We start from the raw sequence: 26,051 nt of genomic DNA, 5'->3' as shown, positions 1-26,051 counted from the left end.
CACTAGAGTAGAAAAGATTTGACTAGGCCAACTATCTGGCTATGCGGAAAAGTTTCTCTGCCTGGATACAGCATAATCCGTCTCACAAAGTCTCTCCAAGCATCCTGATCATTGTGTAAAGGAATGTGGTGTTTCAATCAGCACATTATGACTCCACCTTGCAGCCCTTAGAGTCTTCCTCCCTCCAGTAGATGGGTGCTCTGTCTTTATCCACCCAACTATAACACTAGTGTATGAGGCCCTGGGTTCAATCCCTGGCATCTCCACCACTAATGTTACTTCTGTTCCCTTAAAAACCAACCCAGGGTCACACTTGTATTAGTTTTATTACAACGCTGCTGTTAGGTCAGACAGAAAAGAGATGGAGCTTATTCATACACGCACACATTCACTGCATTCAGACCCTCATGCACCCACACACTTACACAAGCAGAGAGTTACTGGAGACAGCATGGAGGCTGAGAAGCCAAAGTGTGGTAGATCTGGCAGGTCCGCCTGCGGTCACGAATCCAGGCGGCTGAACAGGTCAAGAAGCAGCAGCTTGTGTGCACGACTGCTTCCTTTTGCTGGAACTGGGCGGTTCCTGTCACATACACTGAGTTTTCCTTCTGTGTCCGTCACCAAGAAGCATTCCCAGACCAGTTCCTTTCAGGCATACCAGGTTCTTCGTTTCTTTGCAGCACTTTGTGATTGCCTTCTCACGGCAGATTATATTAGACACACCTGGCTCCTTTCTCCTTGCAGTTCCTGTCCGCCCAGTCCCACATACACTCCCTTGTTCACACTCCCTTATCTTCCCCACACACTTCCTTGTTCAAACTCTCTCTGATTGCGAGATGGGATATTACACAGCTTGGAAGTTCATACAAGTGGTAACTTGGAAAGGTTACAGAGCTTGCAAAGGGTTCATAACGTAAAAGGCTATGCTACAATAGCTGAAGTTACAAAGTCTGCAAAAAGGTTTCAGAACTTAATGATACAAGTTACAGATCTTACAATCACATTTGAGCGGAGGCTTTACATAACACCCACCACTTCTTTTGAGATACTGTTCAACTGCCCATTCGTTTCTTTATGACTTATAATGAGAGTCTGAAAGGTGGGTTTTTTTGGCTGGGGGGGGGTGAGGGTCATGTAGTTTTTTTACCTTAGAATTATCATGAATGTCAGCTTTGATCTTCCCTGGCCATTCCCAGGACCTTCTGTATATCTCAAAGGATTTATATTGTTAGTGCTCTCACATTTTAATGAAGGGGAATTGAATGTCCTTTCTCAAGGAAATATCGGTGTTAACAAAGACATGTTCTAAACAGTCTGGCTAAAATTCCTTTCCCCTCTCAATTGCTTGAAGTTTACTCCCTTGTGATATGATTTCTTCGGTTCTAAAGTCATCAGAGTCTTCCCAGCTAGACAGGACCTGAATTTCTAATGTAAAAATCTAAGCAAAAAACCCCCCAACCAAACTTAGATAAAATCCTTCCAGGCCTTCTTCATGCATAATAAAAAGGGAATGGACCTTGTTTTTGTTTTGTCCCTTTTCCAGGTTATGTGCTCCATTATTTTACCAGGACAGAAGTGAGACTCGTGTTGGTGGTTACCAGGATCACTTACCTTCTTACCTGTTTTTTTTTAAATATCAGCACAGCAATTACTTTCTCCCATAATCCATTAACTCCATAGTATGTTCCGTGACTTTTCAGAAATACAGTCAGTTCCGCTACAGGTACGATAGGTTTGCTAGTTAAGTATCTTAGCATCCAGGATGTAGATCATCCAGACTTTCTTCTAAGTATTCATACGTTCCTAGTATTCCCCTAATTGCTTTTTATTGGTAGCTCTTTTAAAAAAGGTTTTCCTTAATTGCCCAGTCTTCCTTATTCCTTTTGCGAAAGACTAATTACAAAAATTGGAGTTAGCTATTTCAGTAATTTTTCGAGCCATCATTAAGTTCTTCAAGGCAGGGATGGTCTCATATGAAGTGTTTGTATAGTGCCTCGCACAATGGGACCTAGTGTTCTTAGGTGCTAACAGAATACAAATAAAAAAAATTAATCATTAATATCATTATCCTCTGGTACTTCTTTTTCCTTTGATATATTTTTAAAAGACCTTTATGATCCATTTAGCCCCTTTGGCTGGTATATTAATTCAGCATTTTGTTTGTTTGGGTTTTTTCTAATAATTTTTTTTAGTAAGCCTTAACTGAGTCTCTATATTCTTACATACAGATACTTTTAAAAATGTTGCGTCCAAAATGCTGTTGCAATGGCAGAGGACCTGTTCTAGGTTGAAAGACTTCATGTAGCTTTGTCCAGTGTTGTTATTCTTCCTTGACTCATTTTTCTATCTACCTTCTTGTTGTTGTATAGCCATAATCTCCAATCCTAATGTTGTCTGATGGCTCATTCCTTTGTCATAGAATCATAGAGTCATAGAATATTAGGGTTGGAAGAAACCTTAGGAGGTCATCTAGTTCAACCCCCTGCTCAAAGCAGGACCAACACCAACTAAATCATCCCAGCCAACTGTCAAACTGGGCCTTAAAAACCTCTAAGGATGGAGATTCCACCACCTCCCTAGGTAACCCTTCCAGTCAGGGGTAGCTCTAGACATTTCGCCACCCCAAGCATGGTGTAATGCTGCAGGGGGTGCTCTGCCAGTCACTGGTCCCGTGGCTTCGGTGGACCTCCCACAGGCGTGCCTGCGGAGGGGTCTGCTGGTCCCGCGGCTCCACGGAAGCCGTGGGGCCAGGGGACCTTCCGCAGACACACCTGCAGGAGATCCACTGGAGCCGCGGGACCAGTGGACCCTCCGCAGGCATGCCGCTGAAGGCACCCTGCCTACCGCCCTCCCGGCGACTGGCAGAGTCCCCTCTGCGGCATGCCGCCCCAAGCACGTGCCTGGAGCCGCCCCGGTTTCCAGTGCTTCACCACCCTTCTAGTGAAATAGTGTTTCCTAATATCTAACCTAGACCTCCCCCACTGCAACTTGACACCATTGCCCCTTGTTCTGTCATCTGCCACCACTGAGAACAGCCTAGGTCCATCCTCTTTGGAACTCCCCTTCAGGTAGTTGAAAGCTGCTATCAAATCCCCCCCTCACTCTTCTCTTCTGCAGACTAAATAAGCCCAGTTCCCTCATCCTCTCCTTATAAGTCATGTGCCCCAGCCCCCTAATCATTTTCATTGCCCTCCACTGGACTGTCTCCAATTTGTCCACATCCTTTCTGTAGTGGGGGACCCAAAACTGAATGCAGCATAGGTGCTGACTCCGTGGGTGCTCCGGGACTGGAGCACCCATGGGGAAATATTGGTGGGTGCTCTGCACCCACTGGCAGCTCCCCGCCCCACCCTCCCACCCCAGGTCACCTCCGCCTCCATTCCGTCTCCTCCCCTGAGTGCGCTGTCTAGTTCTGTTTCTCCCACCTCCCCCTCTCCCAGCGCTTGCGCCACAAAACAGCTGTTTCGTGTGGCAAGCGGTGGGAGGGAGCGGGAGGAGGAGAAATGCAGTGAACTCGGGGAAGAGGCAGGGCAGGGGCGGGGAATTGGGGAGGGGTCCAATAGGGGCAGGGTGGGGTAGGAGTCAGGGCTGGGCTGGGGGCAAGGCAGGGGGGTGCAAGCACCTCTCGGCGCCAAGGAAAGTTGGTGCCTGTGGAATGCAGTACTCCAGATGTGGCGTCACCAGTGCCGAATAGAGGGGAATAATCACTTCCCTCCATGTGTTTCATCCATCTTGGATTCCTTTGTTTCTCCAGTACTGTGTAATTTTAGGCCCGATCGAAGCGAAAAGGAGTTTTGCTACTGATTTCAGTGGAGCCAGAATTTCACTAATAAGACATCTCACTGTTATTTTTATGTATTGTTTTATATAGGCCTATAAATGCATATGGTACTTTACAATAAAATAAAAGAGTTAGCTTCTAAAGAGTTTTCAGTTTAAGGCTTCATTTCAGCAGTACATCTCTATTCATCTTGATCTTGCAAGGTGTTCACTTGTTGAGGGCACTTGGCACCCAGCAGGATCAAGTCTCAAAGCACTGAAGCAATGGCTTAAGTCCCACTGAAGTCAGTGAACATGCTGAAGTGCTTTTCTGAATAAGTATGGAGTTAAGAAGATGTTAAATGCTTTGCTGAAGTGGAAGCTGACTACTGTGTGGACATGACGTGGTGAGTGAAGATAATAAGGAACTGGAGCAGGGAAGAGAGGACGGGGTTACACCAGTGAGATAGAGTGAATCTTTTGGTTAGTTGGGCACACTTCATGATGGCTGCACTTTTAAAACTTGATTTAGTTTGTTGTTTATAAATGAAGGACCAGACCCTGCTAATATTACTGGCTGACATGATTACTGCCCTCACTGGGAACACTCACATTAGAGAGCTCTGTCCGGTAGTAAGTGTTCACAGGATTGGGCCCAAAGGTAGTAGTTTTTTGATTATTATAAAGCTATTTGGAGTGGTGTGAGCAGGGCAAAAATGTGAGAGCAAAGGAAAGATGGAGATGGAGAGGGAGAAACGATGCAAAAGGGAGAGGGTGAGAATGGAAGCAGCAAAGGAGAGGAGGAAGGCACAGGTTGCATATAACAGATGGGGGCTTGGAAGGGTTTGTGCAAAATAGGGGGAAGCAAGCGTTTTCCAGTGTTAGAAACTAGAAAGTTTTTTCGGATGAGATGATGACTTTATGGCTGACAAATGAGGCCCTGTCTTTTTCCTCAGCAAAGGAAGCCATCTGACACTTGAAACAAATGTACCATCATGGTCTTCATTGAGAAGAAGGAGCCTCATAAAGCTGTCATGCTCTATTGCCCTGGTAGGTTGTTATTTCAGGAGAGTTCCTATGCATAGGGGAACCTGTCAGAGCCCATGCACATTTATGAGGCTTCTTCCTCTCAGGACCTCCTCATGGAGCTCTTTCCTGATGAGATAAAAACACAGAAGTAGCTGTGACAGTCTTGACTATCTATAGAACTATCCGCCACCTACAACAAAAACCACATCTTTCCAATTATCAAGGAGATCAGCTAATTACAGACAGTACATTAGGGATAGCAGGAAATCCAGCCAAGGTGATGAAGACAGTCGCATGCACAGATTCTTTCTTTGTATTAGATTTGTTTCTGTGATGTCAGAGTATAGTCCACAAGCTTTATTCCTTACTGTACAATGTCAGCATTAACAGAGAAGGTACTGTGCATCTATACCTGCCCTACTGTGTCACACTGCCCTGATGACAGGTTCCAGTTTGCTGAGAAATGACATGTAGGTGTAGTGGTCTTGTTAAATTCAAGTGATTTATTGCATGGCAGTGTGCCAAAGCTCTTTGTTACACTGGGCTGCCAGTTTCTTCACTGTAAATTAAGCCACATTTCACATCTTAAAAGATTTTCAACATTTATTTTTTGGACAGATTTTCTAGCAATCCCTTGTAGGACATGGTGAGCTCTGTTTAATTTAAGTACATACTGTTGTTTCAACATACAACAAGAAGTGTTTCTACTTTTCTAGAAGTAAGTGTTGTTTAATTATTAATATAAATGCTTTGGAACAAGTGATTGTGCCTGTTTTGTTATGGATTCTGAGGCATATGGAAGTTTCAATATTCCCAGGATATTCCCTCTTTATCTTTTCCTCATGCTGTTTCTTGGTAAGAGAAAAGCACGTCCAAAGGACAGCAACCAATGATCATAGGGATAGTTTGACTGATATATTTGGGGGTGCAGCCCCAGCTAGGCCAAAGGGGCCATGCATGGGAGGCAAATTCCATGCCTGCCTGATGCAGGCAGTTTGGGGGGGCTCAGTGCCCTCCCACACTGCCCCCAAGTTATGCCCATCCCAATGACAGTGAATTAGAAGGACATCATGAGAAGGGAAGGTGGTTATAATTAGTGTTGCAAACGAAAGGCTAGGCAAGGTGGAATGGATAAAAACACTTATAAGTGTTTTTTCCCTCCACTTATATGAGATAATTTGTATATAGTTACATGCAAAACTCAGGTAATATCACTGCCAGTCACCCAACTTCTTAACAAGCAACATTGACTTGTACAAATCTGATCAGTGGGGTGTGAGGTGGAAGCTTGCAGCAACAGATTTTAAAAAATCTAACTATTTTTGTAAGAGTGTGTGTGTCGCTGATTGGGCCTCAGCTGGAGTATTATGTCCAGTTCTGTGTGCCACATTTCAAGAAAGATGTGGAAAAATTGGAGAAAGTCCAGAGGAGAGCAACAAAAATGATTAAAGATCTGGAAACATGACCTATGAAAAAACTGGGTTTGTTTAGTCTGGAGAAGGGAAGACTGAGAAGGGGACATGATAACAGTTTTCAAGTACATAAAAGGTTTTTACATGGAGGAGGGAGAAAAATTGTTCTTCTTAACCTCTGAGGATAGGACAAGAAATAAGGGGCTTAAATTGCAGCAAGGGTGATTTAGGCTGGGCGTTAGGAAAAACTTCCTAACTGTCATGGCAGTTAAGCACTGGAATAAATTGCCTAGAAAGGTTGTGGAATCTCCATCATTGGAGATTTTTAAAAGCAGATTAGACAAACACTTGTCAGGAAAAGTCTAGCTAATATTAGTCCTGCCATAAGTGCAGGAAATTGGACTAGATGACATCTCAAGGTCCCTTCCAGTCCTACAAATCTATGATTCTATATAATCTGTATCTGTATAAATAGATATATCTACACACACATACTTGATACACCTAGACACTACTTCCTTTCTGTGGGTATGGAGGACCTTTAGATGTCCCAGCCAAGGGGGATTTTTATTTAAGAATGAGCAATGACTGGGAGGAAGACTATAGTAAAGTGGGCCAGGAGGGCACTGTGGTTAGGGTCAATGTTCCTGACCCAGAAACCCCCTAATACTGGATACATTATCTGTTCTCAAATGCGCTGTGGCTAGTTCATGAGGACAGAGTATGTAAATAAGAGAGGGCTGAATCATACCCCTTAGATCCATGCAGAGAGAGGGGCCTTCATGCTCATTTCTTACTCTTCTCATGCAGAAGGTATGCTTCAGTGCCTATCTGGCAGCATCTCCCTTCTCAGAACCCCTGCTTATGGCTCTCTCCAAAGCTGAGATCCATATAGGGGAAAGGGACAGTCTGGCTGGGCTGGTGGTAGGAAGTGACCCTGCATTGGGTGTGGAGCACTTCAGGGGAACTCACATCATTTTCCCCTTGAGACCATGGAGATATCCCAAGAAACCTTATGCAACTTGGGGCAACAGATCCTTTCCCAGAGAACCCCCAGGTGGTGAGTATCTTCATTTTAAGGGTGACCTTGAGTGCAGACGTGGCAAGGGGGTATCCCTGGTAGCATGCTTCCATTGAAGTCTTACGGCCAGCAAACCAATAGACAACAGGATATACTCAGAGCTTCTGCATGGCTGGCGGTGGTCTCTCATTAATCCCTTTGGATTCCTGGCACTTGGGGAGCAGGGGCGGCTCTAGGGATTTTGCCATCTCAAGCACGGCAGGCAGGCTGCCTCCGGCGGTTTGTCTTTGGAGGGTCCGCTGGTCCCGTGGCTTCGGAGGACCTCTCGCAGGCATGCCCTTCGCAGGCAAGCCGCTGAGGGCAGCCTGCCTGCTGCTCTCGCGGTGCCGGCAGAGCGCCCCCCACGGCTTGCCACCCCAAGCACGCCCTTGGTGTGCTGGGGCATGGAGCCACCCCTGTTGGGGAGGGGGAATTTTAGTCTTCCCAGTGACAAACCCTCCCTCCCACCCACCCACCAACACAATGTGGGAGGAGCTCCTCAGGAGGCTCCTTGTACAACTTCTCTGCTCTTAGGCTCTCTCATAAGTTTTCCTGTGAGATGGGATTGGCAGATGTGACAGCCTCCCTTCACAATGCAGTGGCTCTAACCTGAAGAAAATGTAGCAACTCTGAGCAAGTTTGTCAGTTGATCACACAGAGATATATTTACCCTGGTAAACTGTTATTTTCTGACTGAGATGTAGCAAACGGTCATTCTCTCTTTGCCCTCATTTTCTTTTCAAACCAGGCTTTCTGGTTACTCTTTGTTGATGTAGTTGCACAGCCAGTATGATGTAGGTTTCTATCGTATAAATGCATTATGGGGTCTATCATAGCATGTCTAATTGACTAGTGAACTCCAGCATATGCTACTCTGTATGTACTTTGCATTCCTATACTCTTTCCATGGGTGGTATTTTTAACTTTTATAGATTACCTGCTCTGTTCTGCTGATGCCATTCAGTTCTGTTTCTTCCTCTCTGGCAGTATCTTGGGTAACAATGAATGGGCTCTATTGTCTTTTGGCTGTTAATGTGCAGATGACAAATAATTTTCTGAAAGTAAATACCATTGAAACCTAAATACTTCTCTTTGGACCCGATTAATTATAAAATTCTGTATCTTTCTTTACTCTGCCACTTAACTGAAATATTGTGTCAACATCACATGTCAAGTTGCTGAGGGTAATTTTGGTCTTGGACTCAATGCTGGAACATAGTCAATATGTCACCAAATGCATATCAGGACACTTGCCAGAAATGCTCCCTTTTCTATCCACAGCTGACCTGGAGACTCTAATCCATTCATTTATAACATCTAGCCTTGACTACTGTAATTCTTTGTTTGCTGGGCTCCCTGCCAAATTGATTGGCAGACTCCAGCTTATTCAGAACTCAGCAGACAGGCTTTTGACCAAGACTAGGCTATGTACATTATTCTTGTCTTGGAGTCCTTATTCCAAAATCATGTTTATATTGACTGTAAAATTTCCTTTCAACTTTAATTTTATGGATGAAATCCTTCTTTTATTTTCAGTATCACTTGTCATGCATTTTAAAATCTTTCTAAGATAAATTGCTGCATATTCCATTATTCCACCTACAATCATTTAGTGTTTGGACCATTTCATTCTATACCCCTCAATTTTGGAATTAGTTGTCCATAATATGAGTTCTGATTTTTTGTTTTGAGTTTAGGCCAAGCTGGATTCTATTTTGTTCATTGTTTCCTTTTATTGTAAAGTACTGGGAGACATTCAGTTGCATATGTACATTTTTATTGCATAAAAGGAATAAGAACTTAATTTATGCATAATAGTCAATGAAGTATCAAGCAAAGCACAATTTGAGTTGCTTGTTCTTGTTACTGGAACTTCAAGATGCAATTTCTGCCTTAACTTGTGTAGGTAGTTGAAAGAATGTATTTAATATACATAGTGGAAAACAAGTGTTCTCCCATAGTCTCCCTGTCTACAGAACTGTATAGCCCTTTGCCCCCACCTTTTCTCCATTCAGTAAACATGCTATGTTATGGCATATTTTCTACTGTAAATATTCCACTTCTCCCTACAATCAGTCCTCTTTGTCCCTACCTGCTTAGATTTACAGTTTATATATTCTTTTTAATTTACATTTAAAAGGAATAATTTGGCCCACTTTGTTTATGGCAACAAATATTGAACAATGATGATGTAAGTTTCTATTTAATATGCCTAATATAAGTTTCCACCTATAATAAATTATCTTATAGTAATGCTGCAGTTGTGAATCATTCGCTGACACCTACATATCAACTCTGGTTTTCAGGGTTTAAAACTCAGCAGAAAAACAATCGTATAATAATCCTTTGTGTGAAACACACCACATAAAGCATCACAAAGCCTTAGAGTGAGTTTCTACGAAAATTGGAAACAAATCTGAATTATATTGAAGGAAAAAAGAATTGGGTTTTTTGCATCCTTCCAGAACAATGATGTTCTTAAAATTAAATTTGGCCAGTTACGTATATTCGCTATCAACAAGAAGCAATTTTGCATATGCATAATGAATGTTTTATTATATAATTTTATACAGATATTTGTTGGTGAATATTTAATTATACTTAATAATAGTACATAGCACTTATACTCTACCATGCTGTTCACACAGAGAACTGAAGGAACTTTACAAAGATGGGTAAGAATTATGAATCTCGTTTTACAGATAGGGACCTTGACCATGTTACACGGTGGCTAAGCCAGGGTCAGTAGCTAGGGCCTTAGATGTATTTGGCCAAACTTCATTCCTGAAGGAAGGATGAATAAACTGGAAGTGAGAACTCTGGGGCTGCTCCTCAGCTGATGCAGATTGTCAGAACTCCATTGGCCCAATTGTCTACAATGGAACCATGACAATTTGCACCAGCTGAGGTTCTGCCTCTCTGAGTATTCTCTGTATGGCAGAGAATACATTCATATAGGGAAGAGTCAGGCTCAGAGGGCCAGATTTTAAAAGGTATTTAGGCACCATAGGAGTTGAGCATGTAGCTGCATCTTTAGGCACCTAAATACCTTTAAAAATCTGGTTCTCTGAACCTGATATCTCCTATATGGGTTTACCCTAAGCTAAAACTGAGAAACTCAAAGGAGTAAAACCTCAGCTGATGCAAATTGTCATAGCTCGATTGAAGTCAGTGGAGCTTCTCTGTATTTCCAGAGACTTGACTCAGGCAAATAAAATCAATAGAATTTTTGCCAGAGTGAAGACTGCATGATTGGGTTCCAGTTATTCATATTCAATTATTTTTTTAAATGAAAATAACTAAGTATGATAAGAGCTAATATATAAATGTTAGGAAATTCAAAAGCCATCCTGACACATCTATGGATGAAAGGCGCTATGAGTGCTAACTATTATTAATTGTTATGTTAATTATAATGGGCACTTAGCATTCTCTCCTAGTTTTTTCCCTTTATGTATATCCAGAGCTGTAGTTTGGATAATATTGTGCATAACTGCTTGAATTTTTTAGCTTATTGCACACTTAACATTTATTACTTTATTTATTTCTTGAACATCTGAGAATTTTGATCATTGAAGAAGACTTGCCATGCGCTCTTCACTTTGCCTATAAAAGAAAGGCAGGAAATCTCTGTGACCTCTTCCTGCCTTGAGTTTTCACTGAAGAGAGCCTCTGAAATGACAAGATAAAGATTTCTGATAGATGTTAGCACCTATAGAAAGAACTTTTTAATTAAACACTTAAAACTTCAAAGGTTTCTACAAAATTCAGATGATCCTATTAATACCTTTTAGTGGAAAGTGGTAAACGAGCACTTCCTCATATCTTTGTGAATCTTTTCTATTTGAATTTCTATTTGCTAATCAAACACTGATTGTTTAAGCAGGATACTTTGTGCACCAGGGTCACCAACGCAGCATAATCATTAAATTCTAGCCTTCATTTATATACATATAATCATGGGTACTCTAATCTTTTTAAATTAATTTAATAAATATATACAATTTAATTCCATCCTTTTATATCTACACTTTTGGAGCCAAACAAGTGTTAATATGCTGAAATTATTGTGACTCTAGTCAGAGCTTGAACCAGAATGCCATTCCAGTACTCCTTAAACAGCCTATGTAGTTTAAGCAGAGTTTAACATTTCATTAAATATATTTATTGCTGTACTTTTAGCTGTTAATTAACCAGCCTTGATGGTTTTAAAGAAAAGCTTCGTCTTGTGACTCAACCTAGTGTTGTCTTCCTGAATCTGGAAATAGCTTGGAACAATAGTGCAAAGAGAAGCAAGCTGTTTGTCTGTGTGTTTATCGCTTGAGTCTGAGGATGAAAGTTTAAATATCAATACTGCTAATTGTTTCACTGCTCATCATTTTAGTAGTAACATCCATGGCCTTTATCCATTAGTTAGACATCATAGATGTCAGAGATTAAAACAACCTATTAAATTATCTGGCCCATTCTAGGGAAGCCAATGCAGGATTGCTCCACATACTGTATTCTCCAAGGCTGAGGACTAGTCTACACTAGAAAGTTAGGTTGACCTGCTACATTGCTGAGGAGTTTGAAAAATTCACACTCCAGAAGAGACATCATTAAGCCAATCTAAGCCCCAGTGTAGACAGAACCAGGTTGACAGACGAATTCTTCCATCCACCTAGCTACCGCCTCTTGGAATGGTGAATTTACTACAGCAACGGAAGAACACCTTCCATTGCTGTAATAAGTGTCCACATAACAGCAGTGCAGGTGCAGTGCCACTGTACTGTTTCTAATGTAAACATAACCTTAAAGTCCCGCGATTTGAAGTGAATCACCTGGGGAGAGGAAAACAGCAACTAGGTGTGTGGATGAGGTAAGATATGGAGCTACCAGCTCAGGTGGCACAGGAAGTGGGACATGAACCGAGTTTCACCATCCTTTCCTTGATTCTAGCAGGCTTTAAAGTGTCTGAAACACAGAACGTGGCAGCTTTACAAAACAGACAATGCTAGTTTAGCCAACGAATCCAGAGAACTAAATCGTAGAGAACTTCTCTACAAAAATGATGCTCATTCAGGTTAAACTGATAGAACAGCACAACAGCTCAGCTGGTAGCACCGTCCCTTTAGTTGGAAAATGTGGGATTGTGACCAAACTTAGGATACTTGCACCTCAAAGTGTTGCAATTAGGGGACCATTGCACTAGCTTCAAAAGGCCTCTTTGGGATAATATTATTAGAGTGGGGCCCACCTCACACCTTGCCTCTAACACTTCTTCCTCCTCCACACAACCGCTCTCCCCCAACATTTATATGAACATACACACAGCACACAAATTATGCACAAGAGGCAACTGCATGCAAATTCTTCAGTATACATTTGTAACTTGTGCAGACTAAGGTTATGGAGACAGACTTGAAGGGAGACATCTCCAACATTGATAAAATGTAAGTACAAAAGACACATGATTGGATGGATATTGATGATGTTATTTCAGTAATGACATCATCCATAGACTCCTAGTGTCTTTGCTTTGATTCTCTATAGTGATCACAACATAAATTGCTTGTCTTGTTTGACTTCCTTGTTCACCAAAGTTGAGCAGATTGTGGCCGTTTTCAACGCTTCTACCAGACAAAAAGCTTGGGACCATTTCTCGAAAGCTCAGCGAAAGAACATAGACATTTGGCGAAAGCATTCTGAGGTTGGTGATTTTATTATTACTTTTTATCCGTCATCTCACAGCTGGATTGACACAGAACAAGTGTGACTGTAGCTGGACGTGCAGCATTCAGCAATATTTACAGCTGTAGTTTTAGCAGTTAATCAACTAGCCATTATACATACTGAAATGAGACAGTATTGCTCCCATTGCTCCCATTACAATAAATTTTGTTAAATAACACTAAGTTGGAGAGCAATGTGTTTTTATTTTTCTTTTACAAGAAAAGGGAAATCATTAGAGGAGTATGTTTACCACTCTGAAATAATGAAATGAAATGGTGAAATTAGCAAAGATATTTAAAATAAATACATTTTAGAATTAAGTCTTTCGCATACTAAACAATACATTTTTAGGAAGGCACTGAGGTCTGATAAATAAAACAGGTATGTAGTATAGATATTTGTTCTGGTTGTATCGTTATATGGTCATAGTAATATGAGTTTGCTGGAAAATAAAATAAAGATTTCTTTTCTTAATAATCAGTAAAGCATATTCAGTCCAGAGATGGGTGGTACTCTTTCCCATCTATTTTGTGTCCATCTTTAAAAAATCAATCAATCATTTAAATTTGTATTGACTCTAAGTTCATGGCTGGCAAACACAGCAGTATAAATGTAATAACAGTACACATGAGGGTGGCTATCCAAGTCCGTGCGTGTGTGACTGTCAGAAGCATGAGCAAAGGAAATGAGAAAAGAGATCTGGGATTCCACTTTCCTTTACACAAGTGTCAGCAAAGAAAGTAGTAGTCCCGTTTTGTGTTATTGGTCATCCAGCTTTCGATTTTAATTCAGTATATACGCTATGAACCCGTATGTTAAAAGTAAGTACCACTGTCTTTGTTTTCTTTCTTTTTTATGTAAAAGTAATTTACATACAGTTGCTTATTTCCATGTAGTACAGTATATTAATTGTTAACATTACAGTCCTCTAAATGATTTTCCCTGTCTCACAACAAAAACTATAGCAGGTAAGATGCACTTATTTAATTATTCTGTAGTACACTTGTAAAATAAGTGTTGCACACTTAGTTTGAGAAACACTTAAGTGCTGTGATATCAATCATTTGGGTTGCGTTTTAAGTGCCCATTAACTAATGCTAAATTACAGTTGAATACCGATGGCACTAGATGTAATATCCGCATGAATACCAAATGAATTTTTATTATCAGTGCTATTATGGCGAACACCGAATGACTTCACAATAATGGGACACTTAAAATAAAATCTTAGAATAATTTATTGTTAAGAGCTGTATTTTGCATTTTGTTCATAAATAGTTCAAGCGGGTGGCAAATAAAGTCTTTGTTTAACTGGAAGTTGAGGATGTGGGTGTTTTCTTTATTGTCTTTTAGGGAGATGTGAAAAGTGGTTTTCTGTTACTTTATTTCAACTATGTTAAAGTAATAAGAAAATAAGAATGGCCATACTGGGTCAGACCAATGGTCCGTATTGCCCAGTATCCTGTTTTCTGACAGTGGCCAATACCAGATGCTTCGGAGGGAATAAACAGAGCAATCATCAAACTATCCATCTCCTGTTATCCACTCCCAGCTTCTGGAAATCAGAAGCTAGGGAAACTCAGAGTATAGGGTTGCATCACTGATCATCCTGGCTAATTCCTACTGATGGACCTATCCTCCATGAATTTATCTAATTCTTTTTTGAACTCCATTATTGTTTTGACTTTCACAACATCCCCTGGCAATGATTGCACAGGTTGACTGTACATTGTGAGAAGTACTTCTTTTTGATTGTTTTAAACCTGCTACTTATTAATTTCATTGGATTACCCTTGGTTCTTGTGTTATGTGAAGGAGTAAATAACACTTCACTGTCCACTTTATTCACACCATTCATGATTTTGTAGACCTCTAGCATATCTCCCCTTAGTTATCTCTTTTCCAAGCTGAAAAGTGCCAGTCTTTTTAATCTCTCCTCCTTTAATCGTTTTGTTACCCTTCTCTGTACCCTTTCCAATTCTAATATATCTTTTTTTAAGATGAGGTGATCAGAACTGCACGCAGTATTCAAGATGAGGACGTACCATGGATTTATACAGTGGCATTATGACATTTTCTGTTTTATTATCTATCCCTTTCCTAATGATTCCCAACATTCTGTTCACTTTTTTTGACTGCTGCTGCACATTGAGGTTTTTAGGGAATCATCCACAATGACTCCAAGATCTCTGTCGAATGATAACAGCTAATTTAAATCCCACCATCTTGTATGTATAGTTAGGATATATTTTCCAATGTGCATTATTCTGAATTTATCAATTTTGAATTTAATCTGTAATTTTGTATCCCAGATACCCAGTTTTGTGAGATCCCTTTGTAGCTCTTCACAGTCTATTTTGGATTTAATTATCTTGAGTAATTTTATATCATAAGCAAATTTTGCCACCTCACTGTTTACCCCTTTTTCCAGATCATTTATGAATATGTTGAACAGCACTGGTCCCAGTACAGACCCCTGGGAACCACCACTGTTTACCTCTCTCCATTCTGAAAACTGACCATTTATTTCTACCCATTGTTTCCTCTCTTTTAACCAGTTACTGATCCATGAGAGGACCTTCCCTCTTATCCCATGACTGCTTACTTTGCTTAAGAGCCTTTGGTGAGGGACCTTGTCAAAGGCTTCCTGAAAGTCCAAGTACACTGTATCCACTGGATCACCCTTGCGCACATGCTTGTTGACCCCCTCAAAGAATTCTAATAGATTGGTGAGGCATGAATTCCTTTTACAAACGTCCTGTTGACTCCTTCCTAACAGATCATGTTCATCTATGTGCCTAGTAATTCTGTTCTTTCCTATAGTTACAACTAGTTTTCTTGGTACTGAAGTTAGTCTTACCGGCCTGTAATTGCCACTGGATCACCTCTGGAGCCCTTTTTAAAAAATAGTGTCACATTAGCTATCCTCCAGTCATCTGTTACAGAAGCAGATTTAAATGATCCCTTCTTAACTAACTTTTCATAAGGGGACACATCATATCATTCATTTGCTGGCTTTTAATTTTATTTTAAAAGTAAAATGCCTAAAAGTAGGACTTTCCAGAAATGTTAATTCACAAATCATCTTTGCTTATTTAAAAGTTGTTGCTCTTTTTTTCTTCCTGAAGAAAGAAAACAAGAAAAATTAAAAGAGATTCTAAAATCTCTGGTTGAACCAATGTATATGGACAATTCCTATTTCTCAGTTGTAAAATATTATGCATATGTCAACAAATAGCTCTGTTTATTCAAATCATATTATTTGACTATTCCCTCCTTTGCTAATGTGCTTACATTTCCCTTGTCACCTCCCCTTGTTATGTGATCTTTTCTTTCAACACAAAGAAAAAAGGGACCTCTTTGAGGTTCCTGGAGAAGATTATTGTTTGGCTGCTAAAGATAGTTTTGAAATAGTTGCTCCTGGGACATTTGCAATCTAAAATACATTAATCATTTGGTTTCTAAGAAGATACAGCATACTCTCCAGTAAAGAGTGTTTGTGGCTATTTTCAATATGGAATTACAAAGTGGTTAATTGCATTTAAGACGAAAATTCATAAGTTCATTCAATCCTGGTTTTACCATTTTAGTCAATCCTCTGAATTTCAAATGATTCCCATGTAAAACACCCATTAATTAGCCTTTCTGCCTTCACAGTGATTAACAGATACATATACCTTTATTATGGTGTATGACATTTACTGATGAACTCAAGGCACAGCCCCAGGGAAACACCCTCCTTTTTTTTTCTCCATCCTGCTGTAAGAGTTTGTTGTTAATTGTATGGGTAGATAGTTGGAACCTTTGGCACTATTTATTCCTTCCACGTGACTTTTCCTTATTTCAAAGATTTCAGACCATCTCTTTGGGAATTGGTCTCTTTGTCGATAGAAAAATTAGCTGTCTGCAGACTGAAAAGCTCTACTCTAATCACTGTGCAACATCCCTGTGTTACACCTGACAGTATTATTAGGACAAAATAGAATTCTCTCAGTCTTCCCTGTGCTGCACTCATTAAAAAGCCAGCCATTACACCACTACTGTCCTGTTTTATTCTTTGAGGACAAAGATGCTCTGGACTTTTATAAAGTCCACATGCTTCCTGATCATTTACTTAGTTACATACATACTGTCTGCCCTTGTAGGGGGTTTTCTGAGAATGGGCTGTTGGCTCTGTCATTTGTTTCAAATCAAGATGCAGATGTTACCAAAAAAGATGTTTGTATACTGAGAATTTAAAATTTGTGGTAACTGGGCTTACCGTGTGCAAGCATAGAAACCTAGGGCTTCTGAGAGGTAGAGCTTTTTATTTTTTAGCCAACCTGATAACACCTTTGTACATCCATTTTACATGCATTATTCAGTGTTGCCATTACTGAAATACATCTGCCTGGGTAGGACTGGTAGTAATTTAACAAGGGGAACTCATCTGCTCTGTTGTTTTTTCCCAATGGTATATTTGACATATTCAGTTATTTTAAATATTTTAACACAAAGAACTCCATTCCCTTCAATTTGAGCCCTTCTAATTCTGAGTCTTGTGCTGATTCTGTACTAATATTCATGGGTTATTTATATGTATTTTTTAAAATATCAGACTATAAAATTTAAAATAGTTGTTTAGAAATAGATCAGTTCATGGAAGTCAATACTGATAAAGGGTCATCTTGGGTTTTAGGAGCTCCGGAATGCTCACAGCGAACAGCTCATGGGGATCCGCCGTGAAGAGGAGATGGAAATGTCTGATGATGACAGCGGTGACAATCCCAGTAAAAAGCTGAGAGTAGATGAATCAGGTAAAGTTGAAACCCTTCATAATATCTTGTAAGATGTTGAACAGTTCGTTTCAAAACATAGATGAGTGATGTTACCTCCAGTGATAGAAAATAGTTATATAACATAGAACATCTACTTTTAATTTAATTGTCCTTACATTTTGTCTTTGTATGACTTTCACTTGTATCTAGAGTGCTCTGTCACTTTCCAAGAAATGTACTCATCAGAATCTCCAGTTCTTTCCATAGTTGCTTCCATTCTGGGTCTTTCAACAAGGTTCTTCTCATCTTCCAAAATTGTATTGAATTCCAGGATAATAATAATGTCATATTTAAATAAAAGCAGCTAAAATTGTGTTTCATTCAATATTCTTTGAACTTTACCTTTTCTTTCTAGCAAATACATTTACATGTATATTATCTGAGTTTTCCATGGAATTAACTCTTAAAGGCACACATTCCAAAGTGTGGCACTAGATATACATTAATTGACGCTCTTGCCTACCATGAGAGGAAGTGCAAGTATACTTGATATATTTCAGTTATCCAGTATAAACAATTCAGGAGGTGGACATTAGGCTGACTCAGTGACTTATGAGTAACTGGTATGCGCTATGAAAGGGAACACCTTGGTTTGAATCCTTCCCTTGGTTTCTTGACTTTCATGTCTGCAATGGGTTAGAGAGTTGTGAGGGGCTGACAAGGGTTGAGTCGCGTGTTACTCAGCATCAAAAAGGAAAGCCTTGCAGAAGGTCTAGATGAAGCTCAATTGAGCCCTGCCAGACAGAGATGAGGTATATGGGCAAAGACGGGGCAAGTTATATGCACAAACTCAAGATATTAACAATGACATACATTTAACCTAAACATCTGCACACAGGTTCCAGAGTCTATGACCTGACCCCATTTCTCCCACCATGGATTGTGTCCTATGTGTGTGCATGTGTACACATATGTGTTCTTACAGATATGCAACAGAAAAGTGTTTACCACACAGGTGCCAGTGGCTATGTGAGTTTAAAGATCTCCAGAAATAAAGACTGAAAAGTAGGATAGGGTTGTGGAAAGACACTTTCACTATGAACAGGAAAAGAGCACTTCTCGTACAGGAAAAAATGGTCTTCAGAAATATAGATGGAAATAATAAACCCTCCTAGGGGCAGCATTAATTTCTGCTTAAGATAATTGTATGGGATTGAATTTTCCAGTATTCATTAGTAGAGTGATTGGAGCTGACACAGTGGCTCTGTGGGCATAGGATTGCTGGCAATAACAGCTTCATATGAACACATAATCATTTGCCTTGGCATGTCCAGTCTTATGGAGATAAATAATTGTAATTAACATTAACAAAAAAAGGTGACCAATGCCAACTCACTGGACTCAAGAAAAATATTTATGCTATGAACAGTCATACTTAATATTTCATTGTGTTTTAACAAATGAATGCTTAGGCTGAGGTGCAGTTCAGCCACCATGCATCATATTAACCAGTAGAAAATATGGAGTTTTTTTCCTTGTGGTAAAAATATGTATTTTTCAGTAGGTTGGTTGGTTGGTTTTGGACAAAAATCAGAGATTTCTGTGATTCTCCCTCCCCTGCTGTTTTAGTTGATTTGAATTGGTCTCTTATTATTGTCTTGGACGGCTCATTGCCATTCACAATATCATGAACAGTTTTGCTAATACATCACACACAAAGTGCAAATTCAATGGTATAAATCAAATACTGTAGTCATCCAAAGCCATCACTAGTGTAGCTCGCTTGACTTCAGCAGAGTTACACCAGGGTTGAATTTGTCCCAGTTATGTAGTTGATCCAGCCTGTTTCCTATGAAGACTCACCCAATAAGAAAACTAGATTCTACCATTTTCTTTTCCCAACATTAGACTTTCAAATAAATGTTTTGATTCTCCTCTCACGTATGCTGGTGTCAACTAAAAATAGCTATTTGAAACCAATGAACTTACTTTAACATAAAACTTGTCTGAGAGGAGAATCAGACACCTGCTTGTTAACGGTTCACCTTTTTCTATTGGTCAGGTTCCTCACCCTCCTTTGCTGTAGATGTCAGGGTATTTTTTGTTTGTCTTTGTTTTTTTGTTTTTTTGCTTGAGTAAGTCATTCCTGACCCAACTTTTTTTCTTCTCTTATCTATTTACGTGGTCTGTTCTACAGAAAGAATATTTTTTAAAAAATCTTTTTACTGCAAAGGAACACCTTTGTTCAGCAAGCAAACGTTGACATGTTCCTCACTGTTAAATCCTTGTCTATCTACAGAATAGTAAAAGTATATAATTTTCATAAAGAGTAGGACAGTTCAGGAATGACCAAAAGATGAATGATTCAATCTCTATTCAATTTAAGAGCACCATATTCAAATAAACCTTTAAGAAAACTAATTACAAACTAGGGGTTCTAGTCAGCCCTTATATAAGAAAGAATGCCTCCCAGTGAATTCAGATGCTGGAATTTTTTCCTAAATGTTGTCACTACTAGTTACAATTTCAGCAATCCTCTGAAACCATTTCATCTGCTTAATCAAGTACTATCATTCTCCTTGTGCAAAAAAAATTTGGCATCCACGAGCATTTAGATACTATGGTGAAGAGTGTCACGTACGTCCCTAACATCTAGATCGGTTAGACTGAAAAAGCTATATTGGTGGGATCTTTAATGTCAATACTTAAGTCTATTGAGATGAAGAGGGATGAATTCCAGCCCCATCATTTCCATTCGCTATTTAACAGATGTTAAGAATAGGGTGGTGCAAGAATCCTCGTCTGTCAGGTGTAGTCTGAAGTCTGATCAAGTTTGAGTTTCTGAGTGGCACTATGCTAATGCCAGGCTCTTGGACACTGTGGATTTTGTGCACTGTGGAGCAGATGATGAAACATCTGGCAGCGAGGTGTTTGCTTTGGGAACCATGGTCAGGCTTTCAAGCCAGTTGTGAATTTGTTGCAGATTACAAATTGCACTAATCACTGTGTGTTTTGGTGGATTCAGGTTTGTTTCTTAAGGATATACAGTGCAGCTTAATAATGCCTCATTACAAAGTACATTGTTGCATTTTAGATTCAAATTTGCTTCTTTTACCCACAAGACTATTGATTTTCTCACTGTTCATTTCCCTAATTTATTGATGTCAGAAATTCTGTATCTTAAAACTGTGGCCACAATGTGCATCATGGTAAAGCTAGGCTTATAACTCAGGGCCTCCTGACTCCCAGCCATGTGATCATTCCTCCAGACCATACTGCAATGCAGAAACACAGCATTCTGAGCAAACACAACTTATCTCATAGCAATGTTGTATAGCGACATCACATTTTCAGGGCTTGAGGCATTCAGACCCTACTCACATGAACGTGAGGGTGTACAGGTTATATCCCCTATACCTTCAGGGACAGGGCAAACTGCAGTACTGTTGTACACCAGCAGCGAGGAGTTTTTAAACTGCTGCTGAGGCTCCATCAGAAACTTGTCACTGGAGCCTACCTCGGAGATGTATTGAACTAGCATGGATGGCTTGGCTTTTTCTCATTTCTGGCCAGCTATGCCCACTCTGTGGGGCTGCCTGATGTCTTCAGGCCCCATGGTAGAGTTGAGAGTCTTGTTCACTTTGTTGTATTCCCCGTCCTTCTCAGATTGGACCCACAACCTGAGACTGATGGTGAACTCCAAGAGACACCACCCAGTGAGTCTGTCCCACAGTTTGCAGCCATTTCTTTAGAGTCTTTTTCCACAACTCAAGCTTTAGATGTAAACACTGACTTATTTGCATTGTGGATTTTGGAACTTGAAGGGGAAATAGATGTGTGCTGAGGTAAAAATGAGACATTGCTAAAAAACTGGCAACTGAGTTCATTAATACATTTGAAAGTCAAGGTGCAGTTATTGAAGCATAAGTTCATAAAAATGGTACCCTACCCAGGAGGCTAGAGAATAGAGGGAAATGTTTAGAACAATTGGAGTTTATGGATGGTTGGTCTCCTGCCTGCTGGCATTGGGAGCACAGACTCAAAAGTAAAAGTCTCAGAAGTAATTTTAAGAATTATTGACGTGAAGCTGCATCCTGCAGAGATAACAAAAAAAGTTTGCTGTATCCTTAGGAGATATCAATAATTTCCCTTTAAGGGAAACTGGTGCTATGCTGTTCCTAAGACAACAGATCCTGATGATGTGCTATTAATTCTACTGAATGCAACTCCAATGAGGAAGAGAGTTTAGTAGGCAGCCATAAGAGCAAAAAGACACTTAACTGCAAAAGGACGCTGGATGGATGGTCCTGTATAGGGTGACCAGGTGTCTGTGTTTCTACCGGAACGCCCAGTCGAAAAGGAACCCTGGCAACTCCGGTCAACACCACCAACTGGACCGTTAAACTTCTGGTTGGCAGTGCTGCAGTGCTAAGGCAAGCTTGTCCCTGCCTGTTCTGGGGCACCTTGCTGTGCCCCGGAAGTGGCCAGTAGGTCTGGCTTCTAGGCGGGGGGCCATGGGGCTCTATGCACTGCCCACATCCTGAGCACTGTCTCTGCACTCCCATTGGCCAGTTCCCAGGCAATGGGAGCTGGGGGTGGTGCCTGTGGGTGATAGCAGTGTGCGTGGAGTCTCCTGCTCCCACTTATTAGCGCCAGACCTGCTGACCACTTCCAGCGCACGCACAATGCAGCCTGCCTTAGCCTCCCCTGCTGGGCTGCTGACCGGGAGCTGCGTGAGGTAAGCCCGTGCCCCAACCCCCAGCCCAGCCCTCAGCTCGCCCAAACCTGGGAGCCCCCTCCTGAACCCCAAAGCCATCATCCCTGGCCCCATCCCAGAGCCAACATCCCCAGCCCAGAGCCCTCAACCCCCTGCACCTCAACCCCCTGCCCCAGCCCTGACCCCCCCCAAAACCTGGAGCCCCCTCCCACACCCCAAACCCCTCATCCCCTCCCGCACCCCAAGCCCCTGCCCCAGCCCAGTGAAAGTGAGTGAGGGTGGGGGAAGTGAGCCGCTAAGAGAGGGGGAATGTAGTGAGCGGGGGTAGGGCCTTAGGGAAGGGGTAGGGTTAGGGTGTTCGGTTTTGTGCGATTAGAAAGTTGGCAACTGCAGTCCTGCGGTTAAGACCTGGACTCAGAAAATCTGGGTGATATTCCAGCTCTGCTACAAAATACCTGTGTGACCTTGGACAAATCACTTATCTCTCTGTGACTCGGTGTCCCATCTGTAAAATGGAGATAATGGTGCTTCCTTTCATCTACCTGTTGTCTGTTTTGCCATTTAGATGGTGAGCTGTTTTCTGTAAGGACTGTCTCTGGCTATATATATGTACAGTAGGGACCTTGGGCCTCTAGGAGCTACTGCAATAAAAGTGATAAAAAGTTGTGTCTACCTTGTGTAAGCATGACATATACTTGTACGTGTAGGACAGGCAGTTTCATGCACAACAGCAAATTAAGCCACTGTAAATTGTGTATATAATTATGTGTTTGGGGTACATCGTTTATGCACATAATGTAGATACAGCTTTCCAAGTCAGTGCAGTTTGAGCCTTTAGGATAGGGGATTTTCAAAAACACCTATGTGACTTAGTCAGTGTTTGGAAATCACATCCTATGCAAATAATACTACACCCCGGCTTCTCCATCAATCTCACAAATTGCAGGCGTGATCACCACTTGGATGAGAAATCTTCAAGGAAAGCCCCCAAAAATGTAGAAGTGACCTGGCTGATGTTGATTCATCGTGCCACAATCTTCTTGCCGTGATTCAATCTTCTCTTGCCATTTCTCAGGTCTTGTCTGTATCCACAGTTGCACAAGTTGAACAAAAGGTCTGATTTTAAATTGATTTAGTTAAATGGGTGCAAAATGTTGTGTGGATAAACTGGTGGAATTGTGAATGTTAACAAGGCCTAAATCTCTTAGGCATGACATTTTGGAACTTATTCCTGCTCTTACTTTATTTTTCTGACTTCCCCCTCTCAAAACTCTTACTTTTTCCCCTCTTCGTTCTACTTCTAATGACTGGATGTTTCACCCTTCCTTTTCTGGTAATTTAAATATTTTGTTTTTACTTGAGACTATCAATTTTTGACTTGTTTGTTTTATTATTGCTTGTTGGTCTCCTTGCTTTCCACTGTTAGATTTTATGAAAACAATACTATTATGCTCAAATTTGACCTATCTTTTTCTTTCTTTATATCTGTTGACAAAGACCATATAAAGTTCTAATTTTTTACCCTTAAATGAATGAGTCACTGCCTCTTTTTCTTCATATAAATCAATAACATTTCAATGTAATCAGCAACCCAAACTTACAAGCAACCCTAAATAATAAATTAATATACATGTGAGGAGGAAGATAGAATTTAGTAAAAAACCTGCCTCTTTCACTCTACCAAGGGGTCTTGACAAGCAACAGAAAAGAAAACAATATTTGAAATATAAAGGACTAAATAGTAGGCACACTAGGGTAAGCCCCAATTTCTCAGGGCTAGAGGACAAGGGAAATTTATATCCCTTTATGCTCTTGGAGCAAGGCAAAGGTACTTTATTATAGCTGAGACTCTATGCCACAAAAAGCATATCGTCTTATCAAAGCAGCTTTCTCTAAGGGGAAAAAGTCTGGACACAATTTCCACTAGAGACTTTGTGCACCAGGGTACCATCAGAGAGGTTCACAAGAGAGCAAGACAAGATATTCACTTCTTCCACTAGATAATAAGTCTGTACATGTATTTTTCCCAGCATGCCAGTTGGGAGCTGAGCTCAGGCAGGCCAAAACCTGGGCTTTCCAACAGGATTTTGTACACTGATATATATTGCATTTTTCTACAGAATTTACAAAAACAAGCCCTGACTCAGGATGGTCTCTAAGCACACGTCTAACTTGAAGCATGTGAGAAGTCCCATTAACTTCAACAGAACTGTTCCCATGCTTAGAGTTAGGCCTCCATATGTATCTTGCTGAATCAGGGCCAGAGGATACTGCCAGACGTGCCTGATTGTTTTTTTAATAAAACATAACAAATGTCCCATTCCATGTATCAGGTATGTTCCTCTGCAACATTAACATATCCTCAGCCCAGGAAAAGAGCCACATTTTGCTATAGTACAACACATCAGTGAAGGGGTTAATAGCCATACTTCTATTTTTAAAAGAAAATTTAACTTTCAAAAATATTTACCTAATAAGGATTTGGAGAAAATGACCAGTTAACTGAAATCTTCAGTGTAAAGTCTGTGGTGTTTGATGCCTTTTGACTGCCAGAAATGCTATTATCTAGATTACATTTTATTATGTTTTCTGGGTATTTCATACTGATAAGGTTTGATGTAGGATCATTACATATTAGAATAGATTTAATCCTGTTTTTTAGGAAGCTTTAAGGACACTGAGAGATTATTTATGTAATAAGATGCAAAGTTGCTATGGAAAATGCTATAGCAACCTAACATCTTCACAAAACCAAGCAGCCACTTATGACAGCAATCTAAATTTACATTTATTTTAGTGACATTTCATTGACAACCTTAGTGTCTAATTTTGACAGCATGTTAAAATAAGTTTTGAGATTGTGCTGGAGCAAAATTAACAGCACATTGCTGGAATGAAAAGAGTTTATATAATTTCCTGAGCCAATATTAAAATATTTTACTTTTTGCAAAATTGTATTCAAAAATAGTAGAAAGGAGATATTTATGGGTGTCCCAAATAAACTAAAATCATTTATGTCTTTTCATGAATTCTCTTTTAAGGTTTTTCTGTTAATTTATTAGTAAAGCTGTACTTGGTGCACATTAAAAGTAACAAGAGAACATTTTTACAAGAGTAAATCTTAAATTAAAATGTTTTTATTTGCTTTATATCTTTATGAAAATATTTTCTAAAAAGAAATGGTTTTGTTCTTAGAATTTATTTCAAATTCTATACCTTTTACTGCAACTTTCACAGCTCAGGATACAAGCCATAATTTTTCATTAGGTTTAGCGTAGCAGGACAACACATCTGAATACATAGAGTTAGTCTGGTCCTAGCTCACCTTCTGAAAACACAAAATAAGGAGTAGATTTTTAGCTTTGTTGGAAAGAGACAGAATGAACCGTGTCCTGCTCTCATTGCAGTTAATAACAAAATTCCCATTCTCTTCAATGGGAGCAGAAGCAGGCTGTGTGTATTGATTTTTTTTCCATATCTCTCCATTAAGAATCTTGAAGGGCAACTGTAACGTTGTTGAAGTGGGATGTTGGCAGCAAAATCAATAAAAGATCATAGTGGAACATCTGCCGTTTTCAGCTTCCTCTCAACCTGATATAGCC

At 40.2% G+C, this 26,051-nt stretch overlaps 1 protein-coding gene across 1 annotated transcript in view; it reads left to right on the top strand.

The window, feature by feature from the left end:
- The window catches only part of ENOX1 (ecto-NOX disulfide-thiol exchanger 1), a 415,538-nt gene that overhangs the window by 299,442 nt on the left and 90,045 nt on the right, over window positions 1-26,051 (top strand). The window contains exons 9-10 of the mRNA XM_032781770.1: window positions 12,846-12,952; window positions 17,654-17,771. Of these exons, the coding sequence (XP_032637661.1) occupies window positions 12,846-12,952; window positions 17,654-17,771 (225 nt within the window). The remainder of the gene's footprint in view (window positions 1-12,845; window positions 12,953-17,653; window positions 17,772-26,051) is intronic.

The sequence above is a fragment of the Chelonoidis abingdonii genome, chromosome 1, assembly GCF_003597395.2.
Source record: "Chelonoidis abingdonii isolate Lonesome George chromosome 1, CheloAbing_2.0, whole genome shotgun sequence".
Lineage (NCBI taxonomy): Eukaryota > Metazoa > Chordata > Testudines > Testudinidae > Chelonoidis > Chelonoidis abingdonii.
The sequence above is the reverse complement of the archived record's forward strand: the minus strand, read 5'-3'. Positions and strand labels throughout refer to the sequence as shown.